The 15,803-nt window shown below is 31.8% G+C and overlaps 1 protein-coding gene across 1 annotated transcript in view; it reads right to left on the reverse strand.

Moving 5' to 3' along the window:
- Positions 1–15,803, reverse strand: part of Il1rapl1 (interleukin 1 receptor accessory protein like 1) — a 597,494-nt gene that overhangs the window by 509,204 nt on the left and 72,487 nt on the right. The window contains exons 3-4 of the mRNA XM_077793664.1: positions 4,920–5,106; positions 2,153–2,306 (exon numbers count right to left, since the gene is read on the reverse strand). Coding sequence (XP_077649790.1) covers positions 2,153–2,306; positions 4,920–5,106 — 341 coding nt within the window. The remainder of the gene's footprint in view (positions 1–2,152; positions 2,307–4,919; positions 5,107–15,803) is intronic.

Raw genomic sequence — 15,803 nt, forward strand, 5'->3', positions numbered from 1 at the left:
TTGGTTATAAAGCAAATGTGCTATATAATCACACGATTTAAATCAATGTTATACACTAAATATCTTCTCAATGTCCTTGTTAATTCCTAAAATGCATTTTAATACATAGTATTTTAATTCTATGGCATGGAGTTCTCCATTTACTAAGAGACTCATATGTACTCAAAATGAACTTTGTAATCTGTTTGCCCAAAAGTGTCACCAGTAATACTATTTAATATGGAATTATGGTAATAAGTTGAATGAATAAGTTGAAGAAAACTTTCATTATAACATTTACTAATTTTCTCTTGGATGTCAGGATTTAAATATTCTTTATTTTCTTATGAGAAAAACTATGAAATTTTGAACCAAGATTAGGAGTATAGTGTTCCTCAATATCATTTAGGATAGAAGAATTCTGTTCTCGGTTCTACCAATTAAGCCTTACGTAAATTGTTTGACCTTTTGGGACCGAATATCCACTTTCTGTTTGTCTCATATAGCTAACGATAAAGAGTTATAGTATTTCTAGAAAGGAAAACAATGTGCTTAACAAGGATGAATTCTACATTCAGAAGAATAAACACTAGAAATGCTTATTATTTCTATTCAGAATGTATCTGTTCCTTGATATTTTAAAATTTGTTTGCCTCAATTCCTACTGCTTGGAAAAAATTCTTCAGTATAAATAGAGTAAAATAATGAATAGAAAAAAATCTTCAATATTTAAGGTACAGCCAGATATATTTTCTATTGGCCCATTAAAATAAAGGTAAAATGATAAAAGTGTTGATTTGAATTTTCTTATACAGACACTATTCAACACAACAAAACTGAAAACCAAATGATTGCAAGTTATAGACATGTTTATGGTAGGTACATAATACAAATCAGAAATTAAATTTGTTTTTAGTATTCAACTCTATCATATTTTGCAAGTGTAAGTTGTTTACTATGTCTAATATTTATAAAAAGTATTGCCAAAGAGCACCTTATTTATTTAATTAAAATTTCCTTCTATCAAAATAATTATTATTCATCAATTAAATTCCATGAAACCAAAAGTAGTTTTCAGCTAATATATCATAACTTGGTGATTTAAAAGAAAGTGATTGTTATGAGATCTATATCACAAAACATTTTTGTATAGAGGAAAATTATTTTATGTGAATCAATAAATAAATCAAAGCCTCTTTGATTTAAATTAATGTTTTTATGATTTTCTAAATGTGTTTCATAAATATGACCATACTAAAAAAGTCATCACTCATCTCTCTCAATAAGAATTCTCAAATAATGTCTTTCTGTACTCAATATTGCTCCTATCACCCCCATCCTGGCATTTTCATATGGAACTGTTTTTAGAAAGTGGTTTTACAATAAAGTGAACAAAGTTATTAATACAATTGTATTCACAACCAAAATGATGAACATTTTGGTATAATCCTACTTTTACATACTTACTTTATACATAGTAACTTACATCATTTGATCCTTGCAGAAACCTCTATTAAATAAGGCCAATGTTACATCATTTTATACATTTAAAACTAATATTCTGAAGATTGTAGTGATTCAACCAAGATCACGAGACAAGTGAGTTGTACATTCATGACTATAGGCAGTGTTCTTAAAATTGTTCTTACGTCTTCCCACTTTAACAACCAGATACAGGAACAATGCTAGGTAATGCTTCTTACATAATTATTTTGTGACTACACCTACAACCACCAGTTCATAAGATCACATATGTCAGATTTATAGAGAGATAAATGAAGAAAAGAGAAAAATGGTTTTTCTAATTTGGAATGAAACAGAATATAGAGGTAGATTTCATACATTTTCATCACTCTAGAAAATGTTTCCCAAAATGATACCACTACAACATATAAGCATAATTTTCTGAAATTGTAAACTCATTATTTCAAGTACTTTAAAAAGCTAGCATTTCTATAATTCCCTAAACACATTCTCTTTAACCTTTCAAATGTATTTCAGCATGAGATGATTTAAAAGCAAGTAGGAATAAATTTCACCTATAGGAATCCATTTAGCATTTGGTTGAGTGCTTTTTCATAGCATAGATTAAAAAAATCAATATGTAGCCCCAAATTTAACTTAAAATTATAATTTCATTACTTGCAAATGAAATACTAAAAACTGTGATTACCTGTAACAGTTAATTCAGTAGTTCTTCTCACAACAAAGCCTCCATATTTTAATTCACAGGTATAATTTCCAATGTCATCTTCTCTGACTTCTCTTATAAGCAAGGTATCTCTTTTGAATACAATACTTGGCCTCCATATTTTTGTCCTACATTCCTACATAAAGAACATAAACTTTGGGTAGTACATGTAGTATTGAAAAATAAGGTTCTTTAAATCACTATAATGGTAATTTCTAAACTTATAATTTTAAGTGACAAAAGTTGTTGAAATTAATGTTAAATAATTTCATTCTATTTTTAAAGCTCTGGGAAATCAGATACCTTAATTTGAAAACAGTATTTTTAGAAAGAGGCATGTTAGTAAGTTTAGCATCTCTACATTAGGTATTTACTTATTTATTAATTATGAGAAAAGATATATATGTTCATTATTCCTAACAATTTAAAAAGCAAATGCTTAACATTTGATGTTTATGAAATTAATCATACTGATATTAATAAGAGAAAACATAAAGTACATTATTTTAATGAAAAGTAGAAAGTTTTTAATTATAAAAATAGTTTAAATATATGAATGTACAAATATTTGAAATGATATTTAATTTAGCAAAAATAAAATCTCTTCATAGCATGTATATTCTATAAACCATTAGAGATATAGCCAACATTTTATGCCAGGGTTTTATACTCCCATAAATATCTATTTTCCTTTTTGATAGACCTACCAAATTATGGTTTCTGAATTAAGCTTTGGATTATAATGACATTGGCTCAGGAGATTTCTGTTTTTGCCAAAACAAAAGTCCATATCCCCCAGCCAGATTTGAAATCAATGGAATGAGGATAAAAAAATTAAAAAGCTTAACACCTTTGACGCTATTGAAAGAAAATACTATTTGTAAAAAATTTTATTGCCAGATCAAATTTTTGCATGTCATGATTTTATGTGGCTCAGTGCTTCTGTATACTTGTGAGGGGCAATTATCCAGCTATTTTATATCAAAATACACATTCTATTGTTCACAATAGTTATGTAAGTTGTCAAAACTGCATAAATCCTGTGCTGAATTATGGAATCTATATTTAGCCAGAATAATTATTTCATAGTATTCTACTTTCACATTCATCTTTCAATCTCAGCTATTTAGACTATAGATGTCAAGTCCTAATAATGGAAATATAATCTGAAATATAAGACTTTTAATTTCTACATAAATGTATCTCTACCAATGACTATGGTCTTTATAGCTTGAGGTCAAAATAATTGTGGTGATGGTGGAAACAAGACTAAAGCACCAATATGAACCCAGTTATTTTTAAATCAAGTGTGTGTCAGTGTATATAGCCTCTCATCTTTCAGCAAAATTTGAGATGCTCTTTACAGAAGGTGATGAAATATATAGAACTTGTAGAATCAATTTATTAGTTATGTATCTAGCAGCTTAATGACCACATAGACATAAGATTAGAACAATATTTGGTTTGAGAGAACTTGGGTCTAATTTCTCTAATACCACTCCCCTTGTAGCAATCATCAGGACTTGTTCACAATTTGCCTTTTGAAGGCATGAAAACTTCTAAGTATCAAGAATTAGAAATACTCAAATATAAAAATGAAAAAAAATAAATTAAAAAAACCACATTCCCACAGGAACAGAAATCACTGTTGCTAATTTTGAGTGCTGTTCAACATCTCTAGGAATAGAAAACAAAGGGACAAATTGAAAAAAAATTTCAACTGTTCCCTTGATCTTCTGAGTTCTCCATTGCCCATTATAAAGAATCAAAATTAAATCTTACTCAGAGAAGAGCATTGCTAATTTTGGCAAAATCCTTTTGAAATTGTTCAAGGTTTTTTTTTCTTGCTTTATTTTTAACAGATTTTGAATTCATGAGCAATCAGTTATGAGGGATCCTATTCTGAGACTGACATTTGTGGATCTAGTTATTAAGAGGCCCAGTTTCCTCAAGTCCAACTTCTAGCAAGTTAGACAAAGTAAATTTAACATGAGGAATCTTTAATACACAGATAAAATATTCCATAGAAGTGTTCACATCAATACTCTATTTGTTTAGTACACCCAAAGCAAAAAAAAAAAAAAACATTCTTACATGGCATAAACAAGCTTAAAAGTGTAATAAATTATGGAGTTTCAATGAATATTATTGATGTGATATGGAAAAAGGGGATTGGACTATATTGTCTTTGATTTTAAAGTTTCTTTTTGTTTTTAAAGAAAATAAGTTTAATACTATTTTTATAATGGTACAAAATGTTCTCAGATGTTATTTCTTTTAAATATGTAGGCTTATATATACATTTAGATTAGATTAGAATTTGGACAATGTTATATTCATTAATAGGAAATCCAATTAAAATTACTATATCATATTATCACAGAAGTAAATAAATTATTTTTCTCCTAGTTTGGGGGTATTTTATAATGCTAATATGAAGAGCTATTAAATCAATATTCAACATATTTTAATTCCTGAAATTATCAACCTATACTATAACAGAATTGAAAGAATTGTCCCTAAATAAGATATAAAAATAGCAACTTATTATAATAGAATACCAATACAAATGTTAACCAATATTCTATTTATTAAAGTCACAGTTTTTAAATGACCAACACAACTTGCTGTAGCATTCTAGGAAAACAGAACTGAATTATATCATACCTACTTAATTTTTATCAATTTTACCCAGAATAAGATACACATTAAATTATTTATAGGCAATAAATTCATTCACGATCCATACCTTATACCAAAGGATTTCAGGTTCTCTGGTTGGTAGCAAAAAATCCTCTATGTCACGGCATGAGATTTCCTTGCTTTTGCTAAGTTCAGCTTTTTCAAAGTATTTCATTTTGGAATTGTAGCAGAGTCCAGTGTCATTTTCACCCACTGTCAGTGAGATGGATACTTTCATACAGTAAGTGGAGTTTCTGTAACAAACAGAATAAATATGGTGACCCACTGTGAACAAAAATCAAGTGCTGCCAACACAGAGTGTTTAAATCACTCAGGAAAAAAAAGAAGGAGAAAGTCCATTGTTTAACTCATTTTATTTTTTTCTTGGCATATTATTCAGGGTTCCCTCTTGTCATGTAACTAAACAACACTTGGTCCTGTAATGCTAACTGTATATTTTATATTTGCCAGAAAAAAAAGTTTTGTTTTATATCCAGGTTCAGTTTGAAAAGTATTTAATGGAGATTTTTTTCTAGAAAATAAAAGGAATAAAGGAAGATTTAGGTCAGGAAGAAAGTCAAGCTTGGGTTATGCTAAAATTGGCAAACTCAACAGAGAAGTAGAAAACAGACCTATTTTTTTAATATTTATTTTTTAGTTGTAGTTGGGCACAATAATTTTATTTTATTTATTTATTTTTTTTGTGGTGCTGAGGATCTAACCCAGGGCCTCACATATTCTAGGTGAGTACTGTACCACTGAGCCACAACCTCAGCACTGAAAACAGACCTATTAAGTACAATGAAAGGGCAGGATTAATGCTGCTCAAGACTTGCATTACTGGTTGTCTTACTAGTAAGAAATGTTATTGAGTCTGGGCAGAAAAATATTCTAAAAAATTAACCAGGCATGGTGGTGCACATCTGTAATGCCAGGTACCCAGGAGGCTGAGGTAAGAGGATTGCAAGTTGGAGGCTATCCTGAGCAACTTGGTGAGACCCAACCTCAAAATAAAAATTAAAATGTGTTTTAGATCTGGGGAATGTGGCTAAGTGGTGGAGTGCTTGTTTGGTATGCCCAAGGCCCTGAGTTCAATCCCCAGCATCAAAATAAAAAGAAAATGTGTTTGAGATGTAGGTCCTTGGTAGAGCACCCTTAGTTCAATCCCTAGTATACTTCCCAAAACAAAAAGTAAGGGCCAGGATTGGTAGTCCACACCTGTAATCCCAGCAGCTCCAGAGGCTGAGGCAGGAGGATTTCGAGTTCTAAGGCAGCCTCAGCAAAAGCGAGGTGCTAAGTGACTCAGTGAGACTCTGTCTCTAAATAAAATACAAAATAGGGCTGGGGATGGAGCTCAGTGCTTGAGTGCCCCCCCAAAAATAGTATTGTGAAATTATAATCTTTCCCCATCCATATATATTTGGCTTGAGACTTGGAGTTCAGGTTGTCAGAGAGAAGCATTCTAAAGTATTATAAGAACAACTCTTTGCTCATAGACCTATTCTACACAATTGGGTCATTAATTCAGCACCTCATTTTTTTTCTTTCCTGGCTCCAAAGTCAAGATTATAACTTGGATAAGTGAGAATAGGAATATTTTTTTGAAGAATTAGGAGTTAATGAGTGAAATTTATGTGTAAATTGCAGTACTTATGCTTGGTATGTAAGTCTGTGGCCATTCAATGAACACTGATAATGTTTTATGCAAGATGCTGGACAATGGAAATAAATAAACATCAGGTATAATGTTTGGTAGAGAACTTTCCATTTGGTAAGAGTCCAACTGCTAATTTATGTAATTGGACATCAAATTTCTGTTATTTGAATTTTGTTTGTTGCTTATTATCTCTGCAAAAATGAGCAATTTATTCAACTCCTCTGAGCCTGGGGTGGGGTGAAGGACAGTACTTATTTGAGTATTACACGGGGTATTAATAGAACCCTGTAAATCCTGTCATAGGTACTCAGTGATGGTGATTCCTTTTTCCTCCACATCTGTGCAAATGGACCTCTTCTTTATGAAGTCAAGATTCTCTGATATTTAAGCAGCTCCTTGATTTAGATCCTTGCTTTGCTTAAATGCTAATAATGCTAACTAAATATGAGAATGACCAGAAAATAAATTAGTTATTTAGTGTTAGAATAACAAAGAATATTTAGAAAAATTAGAAGATTCTTTCTGAATGTACACATCTCCATCTTTCTATACTTTCTGGCCTACAAGTAGATCTCAAGTATTTAATAGGTAAAACAATTAACCATTAAAGAATATCATTCAGAAGTCCAAAAAGAGTCCTGAGAGTTTAGGGACTTTGCAAGAATGAGAAGATGTTTCCTATCCTCAGCCTTTCAAAATTCAAGAAAAAATATATGTATAAGAAAACAATTGAGGGGCTGGGGATGTGGCTCAAGCGGTAGCGTGCTCACCAGGCATGCATTCGGCCCGGGTTCGATCCTCAGCACCACATACAAAACAAAGATATTGTGTCTGCCGAAAACTAAAAAAAAAAAAAAAATAATAATAATAATAAATATTAAAAATTCTCTCTCTTAAAAAATAAAGAAAACAATTGAAAAATTTTATGTGATATATGCTACAAAACATATATACTACCAAAGTGGTTTCAAGGAAACAAACAATAAGACTTCATAAATGGTGATACTTGGATTGTCTTAAACAATGAGTAAGAATTTAGCAATTTTGAGGAGGGCCATTTCAGGCAATAGTATATTTAGATGCTAGAAGGTATAGAACAACTGGATATGTTTAAGGAATTGCAAATAATGTGATATGGCTGAAGTATAAAGTAGATACAAAAGACCTGAGACTGGAAGAGTGCACAAGAACAAGACTGAAAATCATGTAAGCTGCTTCAAAGAGTTTGGACTTTATATTTGGAAATGATGAAATATGGATATTGAAAACTATTTCCAAATAATGAGAAAAAATAGACTGAATTGGAAGGAAGACTAAATGCAGTAAGGCCAATTGGAAAGCAATAAACTCATTTAGGAAAAAAATGACAACCCTCAAAAAAGGTAATTTGTATTGGGGTAGGAAGGGTCATGTTCAAAATATATTTAAGATGTTAAATCAAAACAACTGAGAGGAAACAGAAAGGCATGAAAGATGGATACTTTTCTCAATTAAGTATATGAAAGGTAGAAACAATCTTTCAACATGGAAAATACTGAAAAAGAAACAGCTTTAAGAGAAAAGAAAGTATGCTAAATTTGAGTTTGAGCTTCACACTCAATTGAAAAACATATCCCTTCTGGGGTTGCAGCCAATATTACCCATGCATTATTTATTAATTTTATTCCAATACAAACTAGAGAATACTCTTTCCAAGCTCATTGTAAGCTTATACTTTTTCAGAAATAATAATTATTTAAGTGAAGTTATTAACTCTAAGACACTTACGAATGTGTAAATAAGTATATTCTAATGTGGAACCTTTCACATAAATCTTAGGGTTTCTCTCTCCTCAAATGACTGCTTAGTTTGTCTATTGTATAATACCACCTTGTATCAAATATCAGGCATGTTTTTACATAGGTAGGGATGAGTTAGGAACAACAATGACAAAGCCCAACTGAAGCGATTCAGATTCCAGCTCAATCACTGATTATTCTTGAAAACTAGGGAATGCTTCTTCGATCCTTAGGCTTCCTTCTCCTCATCTCTACAACTAGAAAATAATGCTAAAGACACCATAGGCTACTGTGGAAATCAAATCAAACATGTTAGAACTTGTAAAACATTAGATTAGAACAGTGCCTGTCCTATAGTGAGCACTCAGTAAGTGTGAGATCTTACTATCAGAACTGCATTCTTTATTTCCATTTTCTTTATATTTCCATTCTTCAGTATAGCAACACAGTGTTTTGTTCAGGAGGTAGATTAGAAAATATCATTATGTGATATCTTCAGCTTTTTGTGCGTATAATTAGTATGAAGTATAGCAAAACAGAAAAGCTCTAATACTTTTCATTTGGGATTTCTGAGTGGATTGGACAAGAGTGACTGAAGTTGAAGAAACATGTGGACTCCCCAAGCCAGCCATTGCCTCTTTCTCTTTTATACATGGAAGTAACTCCTAATCATCAGAATGTGATACCAGATGAGCACTCTTAGGTATTCTCATTTATTTTTTTTTACTTTTGTTCCTTAGCCCAGTGAGATGACTGTTTACCACTGTCTGGTAATGTTTGGAATTCCATACTCCCCAAGATAGCACTATTTTCAAATTGCTTTCAATATCTTAACACTTGTTTACTGTTTCTGTTCATCAGAAGGTGATTTAAATATCTAAAAATAAAGTAGCATTCAACCAACACTATAGTCCTATTTATTGAGAAGAGCTAACAAGAAGCAAGCATCTTGTGACACATTAATAAACATGTGATTCTCCCTGAGGGGAATTTGCACACTCTCAAAACAGTGCATTCCACCATCATCAAACTTGTAGCATGACTGCTACATCTCTCTGCCTTCAGGGAAATAGTGTGGAATGGGGTAAATGGGATAAGGAGAATGCTCCTACAGGATTTAGGGTAAAATCATTAGCACATATTTCAGTTGGCTTTTATTGTTTATAACAGATGGGCTGCAGTCTAGGCAAAAACTTATGACTGCTGATTTCAATGCTTATTAAAATGGCTAGTGAGATAGAACATGCATGTGTACAGAGAAAAGTTTTATTTATAACTGAGACTTGACAATCAATTACTGTTTCCCATGAAGAAAATATTCATATGGACTTAAAAAATCTAGTTTTCTCTGACAAGGGTAACTTACCCAGCAGCATATACCATGTATACAGAACATATTGTACAAATAATTCCCATACGGTTACTTCTTTCAATGGCTTGAGGAACTCAATGCCTAATGAAGACAATGATTGGTCCAGATCTATTATCTAGTTAGTGGCAGGAGTAGGATTAGAATTCATATCTTTTAACATTTAATTCATTGGTCTATTCTATATGCTACTGGAAAGAATTAGCAGTGGGTTAGCACACAAATATTTTTCATGTATATGTGTGTGTGTGTGTGTATATATATATATATATATATATATATATACACAATTATGATATATATATGATATATATTATATGTGTACAAATAACAAATATTCATTGTCTATATATATATATATATACATATTTAGCATTTAAAAGTAAAAAAAACAATTACTATCCCTAGTACCTGCTTTTATATTATTGTATATTCCAAAATTAATATCTCCAGGAGAAAGAAAAAATATAATCTAGCTTAAATTTCTTTTAAGGTCCTTAAAGTTCCCCAAATCTAATAAGGGCTAAAAGGGATCAAGTGGCAGTTAATGAAATATCATGATTCCAACACCTCTTTCCACTAATATATAATATTATGTATGTGTAAAAGAATTGGCTTTTGAAAGCAGTGGCTTTGAATCCTATCTTATAAAAGAAAAAAATCTAACCTGAAATCCAGTACAGATATTGGGAGCTAACATTTATTTTTAGATATAATGAAGAAACCAATGTGTGACACAAAAATAAAATTTAAAATAATTGCTTTAAGTATAGATGCTAGAAGTCAGTACAATACACTGAGATCCTATGTTTCTCAGCAGTGTGCTACTTTGAAATAGAGGACAATCCTGACTTGGGAGCTAGCAGAGATTTTAAAATTCATTTCTTAAGAAGAACTACATTGCACACAAGTACAGATCACAATGTGGAAATTCCTGAAGTGCAGGCAGGAGGTCACAAAGAAAATTATGTGTGGGAATGAAAATTCTGTATAACTGATTAGCTGATAAAGTTTATTAAAAGCCATACTATGAAATACCTTAGTAGAGCACAGTTAAAATTATTCTGCAATCACTCCCCCTATGCATAATAATGCATAATGTTTGGTGTCTCTCTCTCTTCCTCTAACAGAATTATCAGTAACATGATTTTTAAATATATCCTGTAACAGTATCACTAAACACTTGATCTGTATATTATGTCAATTCCCTGGTCCTCAGGGGGAAATAATAACATTTCCATAATGTTTGACAATCCTTTCTCACTTCATGAAGTGCTGTGTAAGGAAGTCAGATTTGATCAGTGTTTTCAAAGGATTACATTGGTCTGTTTCTACATTTTATATTGTCTAACATTCACTGGTCTTTATTCAGGTCACATATTTGATTTTTATAACAATAAAAACACATAAGATTTTTGAAGTGTCACAAACCTTTGGGTACTGAAAAACAGCATGGAGGACAACATATCTGAAAACTTGGTTACCAGAGACCTCAGTAAAACTGAACTGTCTGGAAGGCAGATCCTTCACCATAAATTTGACCATAGGGTCTAATTATTAGTTGTGAAAACAAATTGGTGGGAATAAAAAATGTCAAGGTTAGATAGGGAGTTAGTGTCTTAAAGTTTTCTAAGCCTTAAATGCACTTTGATACTTTATTTCAATCTTAAAGCCTTCCAATCCCCCATCACCTTTTATTGTTCCATCAGTTTTATGGTGATGCCTGAAGCTATGCACATGGCCCCTCTCTTATATCTTATCTTTCTTAAACACACTATGCTTGTAGCTACTGACACTAAATGTAAGATTTGTTTGGATTAGTTTTTCTTTTCAGAAGAGCTCTGAAGGACCTATTGATTTAACTGTGGTTGAAATCAGCCCTTGGTGAAAAGATTAGAGTGAAACCATTGAGCAGCTGCTAAGACCTAAATATGCTTGTTTATTGCCTTCACATTTGAAATTCTATTTTTTTAAATTTAACTGGTGAGTTGAATTCTATCTACAGTCTTCTGCTAACTGTAAATTTAAAATCATTATCTCTTTTTTCCCCTCTCTCTTCTTTGTTGAAAAGAGATCAATATAAAGTTACCATTTTTATTATTCTAGTCTCATATTCCTGGCATATTAGAATTAAGGATGTCCTAGCATACAGAATTCAAGTGCAGTATTTCTCTGAATTACTCTTGAGCATGAGCACCTTTAAATCTGACCTCTGTAGACTTCATGAGTGATGGAGTCCATGTCACTGAAGGAAACTGAGGTCCAGAACATGGGCTCAAGGTCACACATATTATGAATAATTTATTTAGTGAAGCCTTTGGCTGAACTCTTCAACCTTGATCCATTTTAACCTTTTGTTTAGTGTCTCCATGACAATTACAATCTGCAATTACTTGATTTATTTACAGTTATTTAGCTGCACCTGCTGCTAATATGCACACTTCTTACATAAAATAAGGGAGCAAGTTGCATGCTGTTTGAATTTTAAGAGGCATATTTTTAATGAAATAAACTATACAAAACATAAAATTAACCATTTAGAAGTGTACAATTAAGTGGGATTTAGTACATATAACAGTTTTAAGACATTTTTATCATACCCAAAGGAAACTTGCACCCATTAGCAATCACTCTCTGTTCTCCCCTCCTCGCAGCCTCTGGAAATGATCAATCTCCTTTGTCTCCAGGAATATGCTTATTCTGGATATATCATACAAATTTAATCATACAATGTGACTTTGATTTCTGACTTCTTTCACTTAGCATAATGCTGTCAAGGTAATCCATATTGTTTTAGGCATCAGTGTGTCATTTGTTCTTTTGGTTGAATGTTATCCCATTGTCTGGGTATGATATATTTTGTGGATCTAATCATAAACCAAATTCTGTTTCCAGAATTTAGCTGTTATAAATAATGCTACTATGAACATTTATTCATGAATGTTTATTAACACTCTGATGAAAAATTATTTTCAGTAAATAGCCAGGATTTCAATTGTTGGGTCATATATTTATTCTATGCGTAACATTTTTGAGAAACAAGAAACTTCCTTTTTACATTAAGTATCTTCATCTCTTCCTCCCTTACAGAAAATCCAGTTTCTGTTGCCACATGGATAAAAATGCATTATAGGAATTTGTTCATTGATACTTATTGAAGCTGAAGAGATTCATCATTGGAGTATAGGGGCATGATTTATGGGCATAGATATTGTATCTTGCTACCTTGCTGAATTCATTTATGAGCTCTAGAAGTAGTCTGGTGGAGGTTTTGGGTCTTCTAAATATAGGATCATGTCATTGGCAAACAGAGATAGTTTGAGCTATTATTTTTCTATTTGTATCTCTTTAATTTCCTTCTCTTGTCTAATTGCTCTGGCTAGAGTTTCAGGGACTAGATTGAATAGGAGTGATGAAAGTGAGGATTCTTGTCTTGTTCCTCTTTTTAGAAGAAATGCTTTCAGGTTTTCTCCATTCGGAATAATGTTGTCCTTGAGTTTGTCACAGATAGCCTTTACAATGCTGAGGTAGGTTCCTTGTATCCCTAGTTTTCTACTGTTTTAAACACGATTGGATGTTATACTTTGTCAAATGGTATTTCTGCATTTGAAGAGACTTCATAGGTTCAATGACCTCCATAAATACCTAGTATGCACTCTGAAAAATATATGTTAAATGAATAAATGAATAAAGTAGTTGTTAATGGCTACATAGTTCTGGCTACAGTGTTTCTTTCTTACTCTATGAAAAACTCTCACCTAGACTCCCACTTATGACTCTACCCTTTTTTGTTTATGCTTCTTTGAAATAGCACACTTCTTGACAGTGGATTGGCAAGCAGATATGTATTCTGGGCGTGGGGAAACAAAGAGAGTCCTTACAGAACTGCAAGGACTCCCCAGCATTGAATAACTACACATAACCATCTGATCAACTCCTTATTCCACCCTAAACATGGCAGGCCTTCTTAGAACCATAGCTATCCTTTTTGATGTAAAAGATAAGGTAAATGGAGAATAAATGTAAGAACCTAATTGGTATAAACTGCAAATATATGTTTGTTCTCAAACCTTTATATGGGCAACCATTTCTAAGGTGATCATAATAGTTATTGCACTGTTAAATCTGGCAAATGAAGGAGAACAGAGCTTTAAGAGTTGCTCAAATGTTACCCATTTACAAATAGTTTTTTTTCAGAGTTATTTTAATTTTTGAAATTCTTTCCCAACTACATATAAGCCAAAATTTGGACAATGTCAGAAAATAGCACTCATAATTAGGCTATTTTTCTAGGAATACATCCCTAAATATTTTTTAAATGTCATAGTGGCATATGCTTTATTTGGTTTTATTTGTATGTCAATATTTATTGAGAATAACTTTGTTTTCCTTGACTTCAAATTGTGAGTAATAAGTAAAATAAACTGTAAAGATTAGAAATAACCTTCATTAAAAAGGACATTATATCATGATCCTATTATACACATAAAAGACAGAAACTGGACTCATTCCATAAAGTTAGTAGAGGTTTGTATCTCCAGGTTCTGAGGACTGATATTCTTTTAAAGATTTAATGTTTATCAAACCTTATTATCAGAGTCTCACGTAAAGAGTAAACACTTTTGATTAAGAAATAGACAAGAGACAAGAGACTTTTTTTGAAAATAAAACATACAAATTGCCAGCAAGTACATGAAATGCTTCATCAACCAATGGATTGGTAAAAAAAAAAAAATGTGGTCTATACACACAAAAGCATACTTCTGAGCCATTTTGATGAGTGAAATACTAACATTTGTGGCAACATGGATGAAACTGGAGATTATATTAATTGAAATAAGAAAGGCACAGAAGGACAAGCACTGCATGATCTCACTCGTGCAGAACCTAAACTAGGTAATCTCACAGAACTCAATAATAGAATGGTGAATACCAGAGGCTGGAAAGAATATAGAAGGCATCAAGGGATTGGGAAAACATTGATCAATGGGAACTAAGTTACAATTAGAAGCAAGAACTTCTGGTGTACTATTGCACATTATAGTGATTATAGATAATACCAATGTACTGTAGAAGAAAGGATTTTTTAAAAAGCCAGAAGAAATGATTCTTAAAGTTTTCATCATTAAAAATGTTAAATGAGGAGATAAATATGTTTGACATGACTTAAACATTAATCAATGTATATGTGTATCAAATGTTACATGGTACTCCATTAATATGTACAATTTTAATGTTTTTATGTATCAGGCAAAATAAAAATATAAAGTGATACCTTTTCTTAAAATTTGTTATATATATATGAGACAGTAAGTGTGCATTTGGGGGTACATGGGGTACATCTTATTCTAATTAGGATCCCATTCTTGTGGTTGTACATGATGTGGAGGTTCACTGTGTGCATTCATATCTGAACATACAAAAGTTATGTCATATTCATTCCGCTGTCTTTCTGATTCCTAACCCTCCACTCTTCCCTTCATTCCCTTTTGTCTAATCTATCAAACTTCTATTCCTCCCACCTTGTTGTGTGTTAGCATTCACAAATCAGAGAAACCATTTGACCTTTGGTTTTGGGGGGATTGGCAGATTTCTCTTAGCATGATATTCTCTAGAACCATCTTTAACTTAGCACATTTAGAAAGTATTCCCGTTTCCTCAGATACAGAGAGAGCAGAACATCTTATCTGGATCTGGGAAAACAAAACATTACTTGCTCAACAAAAGCTTGAAGGATAAAGAAATACAAACCAGAAGTGCTCCCTAAAGAAAAGAATCACAGCTACCTCAATCAAATACATGTTCAAAGCACCAGCTTGTGCTTTAATTTGAAGATAACACATGAGATATTGCTTGTTTTGTCCACCAATTCCTAGTTTTATATTTTTCAACTCTTTGATTTCTTTTTACCTCATTTTCTTCTGTTCTGGTTAAAATACTTTCATTCTACGTAAATTCAGCACCCTATCCCTTTTAACTTCTCATTTACATGGCATGTTGTTTCTTAAAAAATAACCAAAAACAAAATAAAAGAATATGTCCAGCAGCTGAAATGAAGAGTAGTATAGAAATGAATATATAACTATTGTTCATTAAAAGAATGATTATAACTATCACTTAAAATAATATAACTATCACATCTTGAGC

The sequence above is a fragment of the Urocitellus parryii genome, chromosome X (assembly GCF_045843805.1).
Source record: "Urocitellus parryii isolate mUroPar1 chromosome X, mUroPar1.hap1, whole genome shotgun sequence".
In the NCBI taxonomy this organism is placed as follows: Eukaryota; Metazoa; Chordata; class Mammalia; order Rodentia; family Sciuridae; genus Urocitellus; species Urocitellus parryii.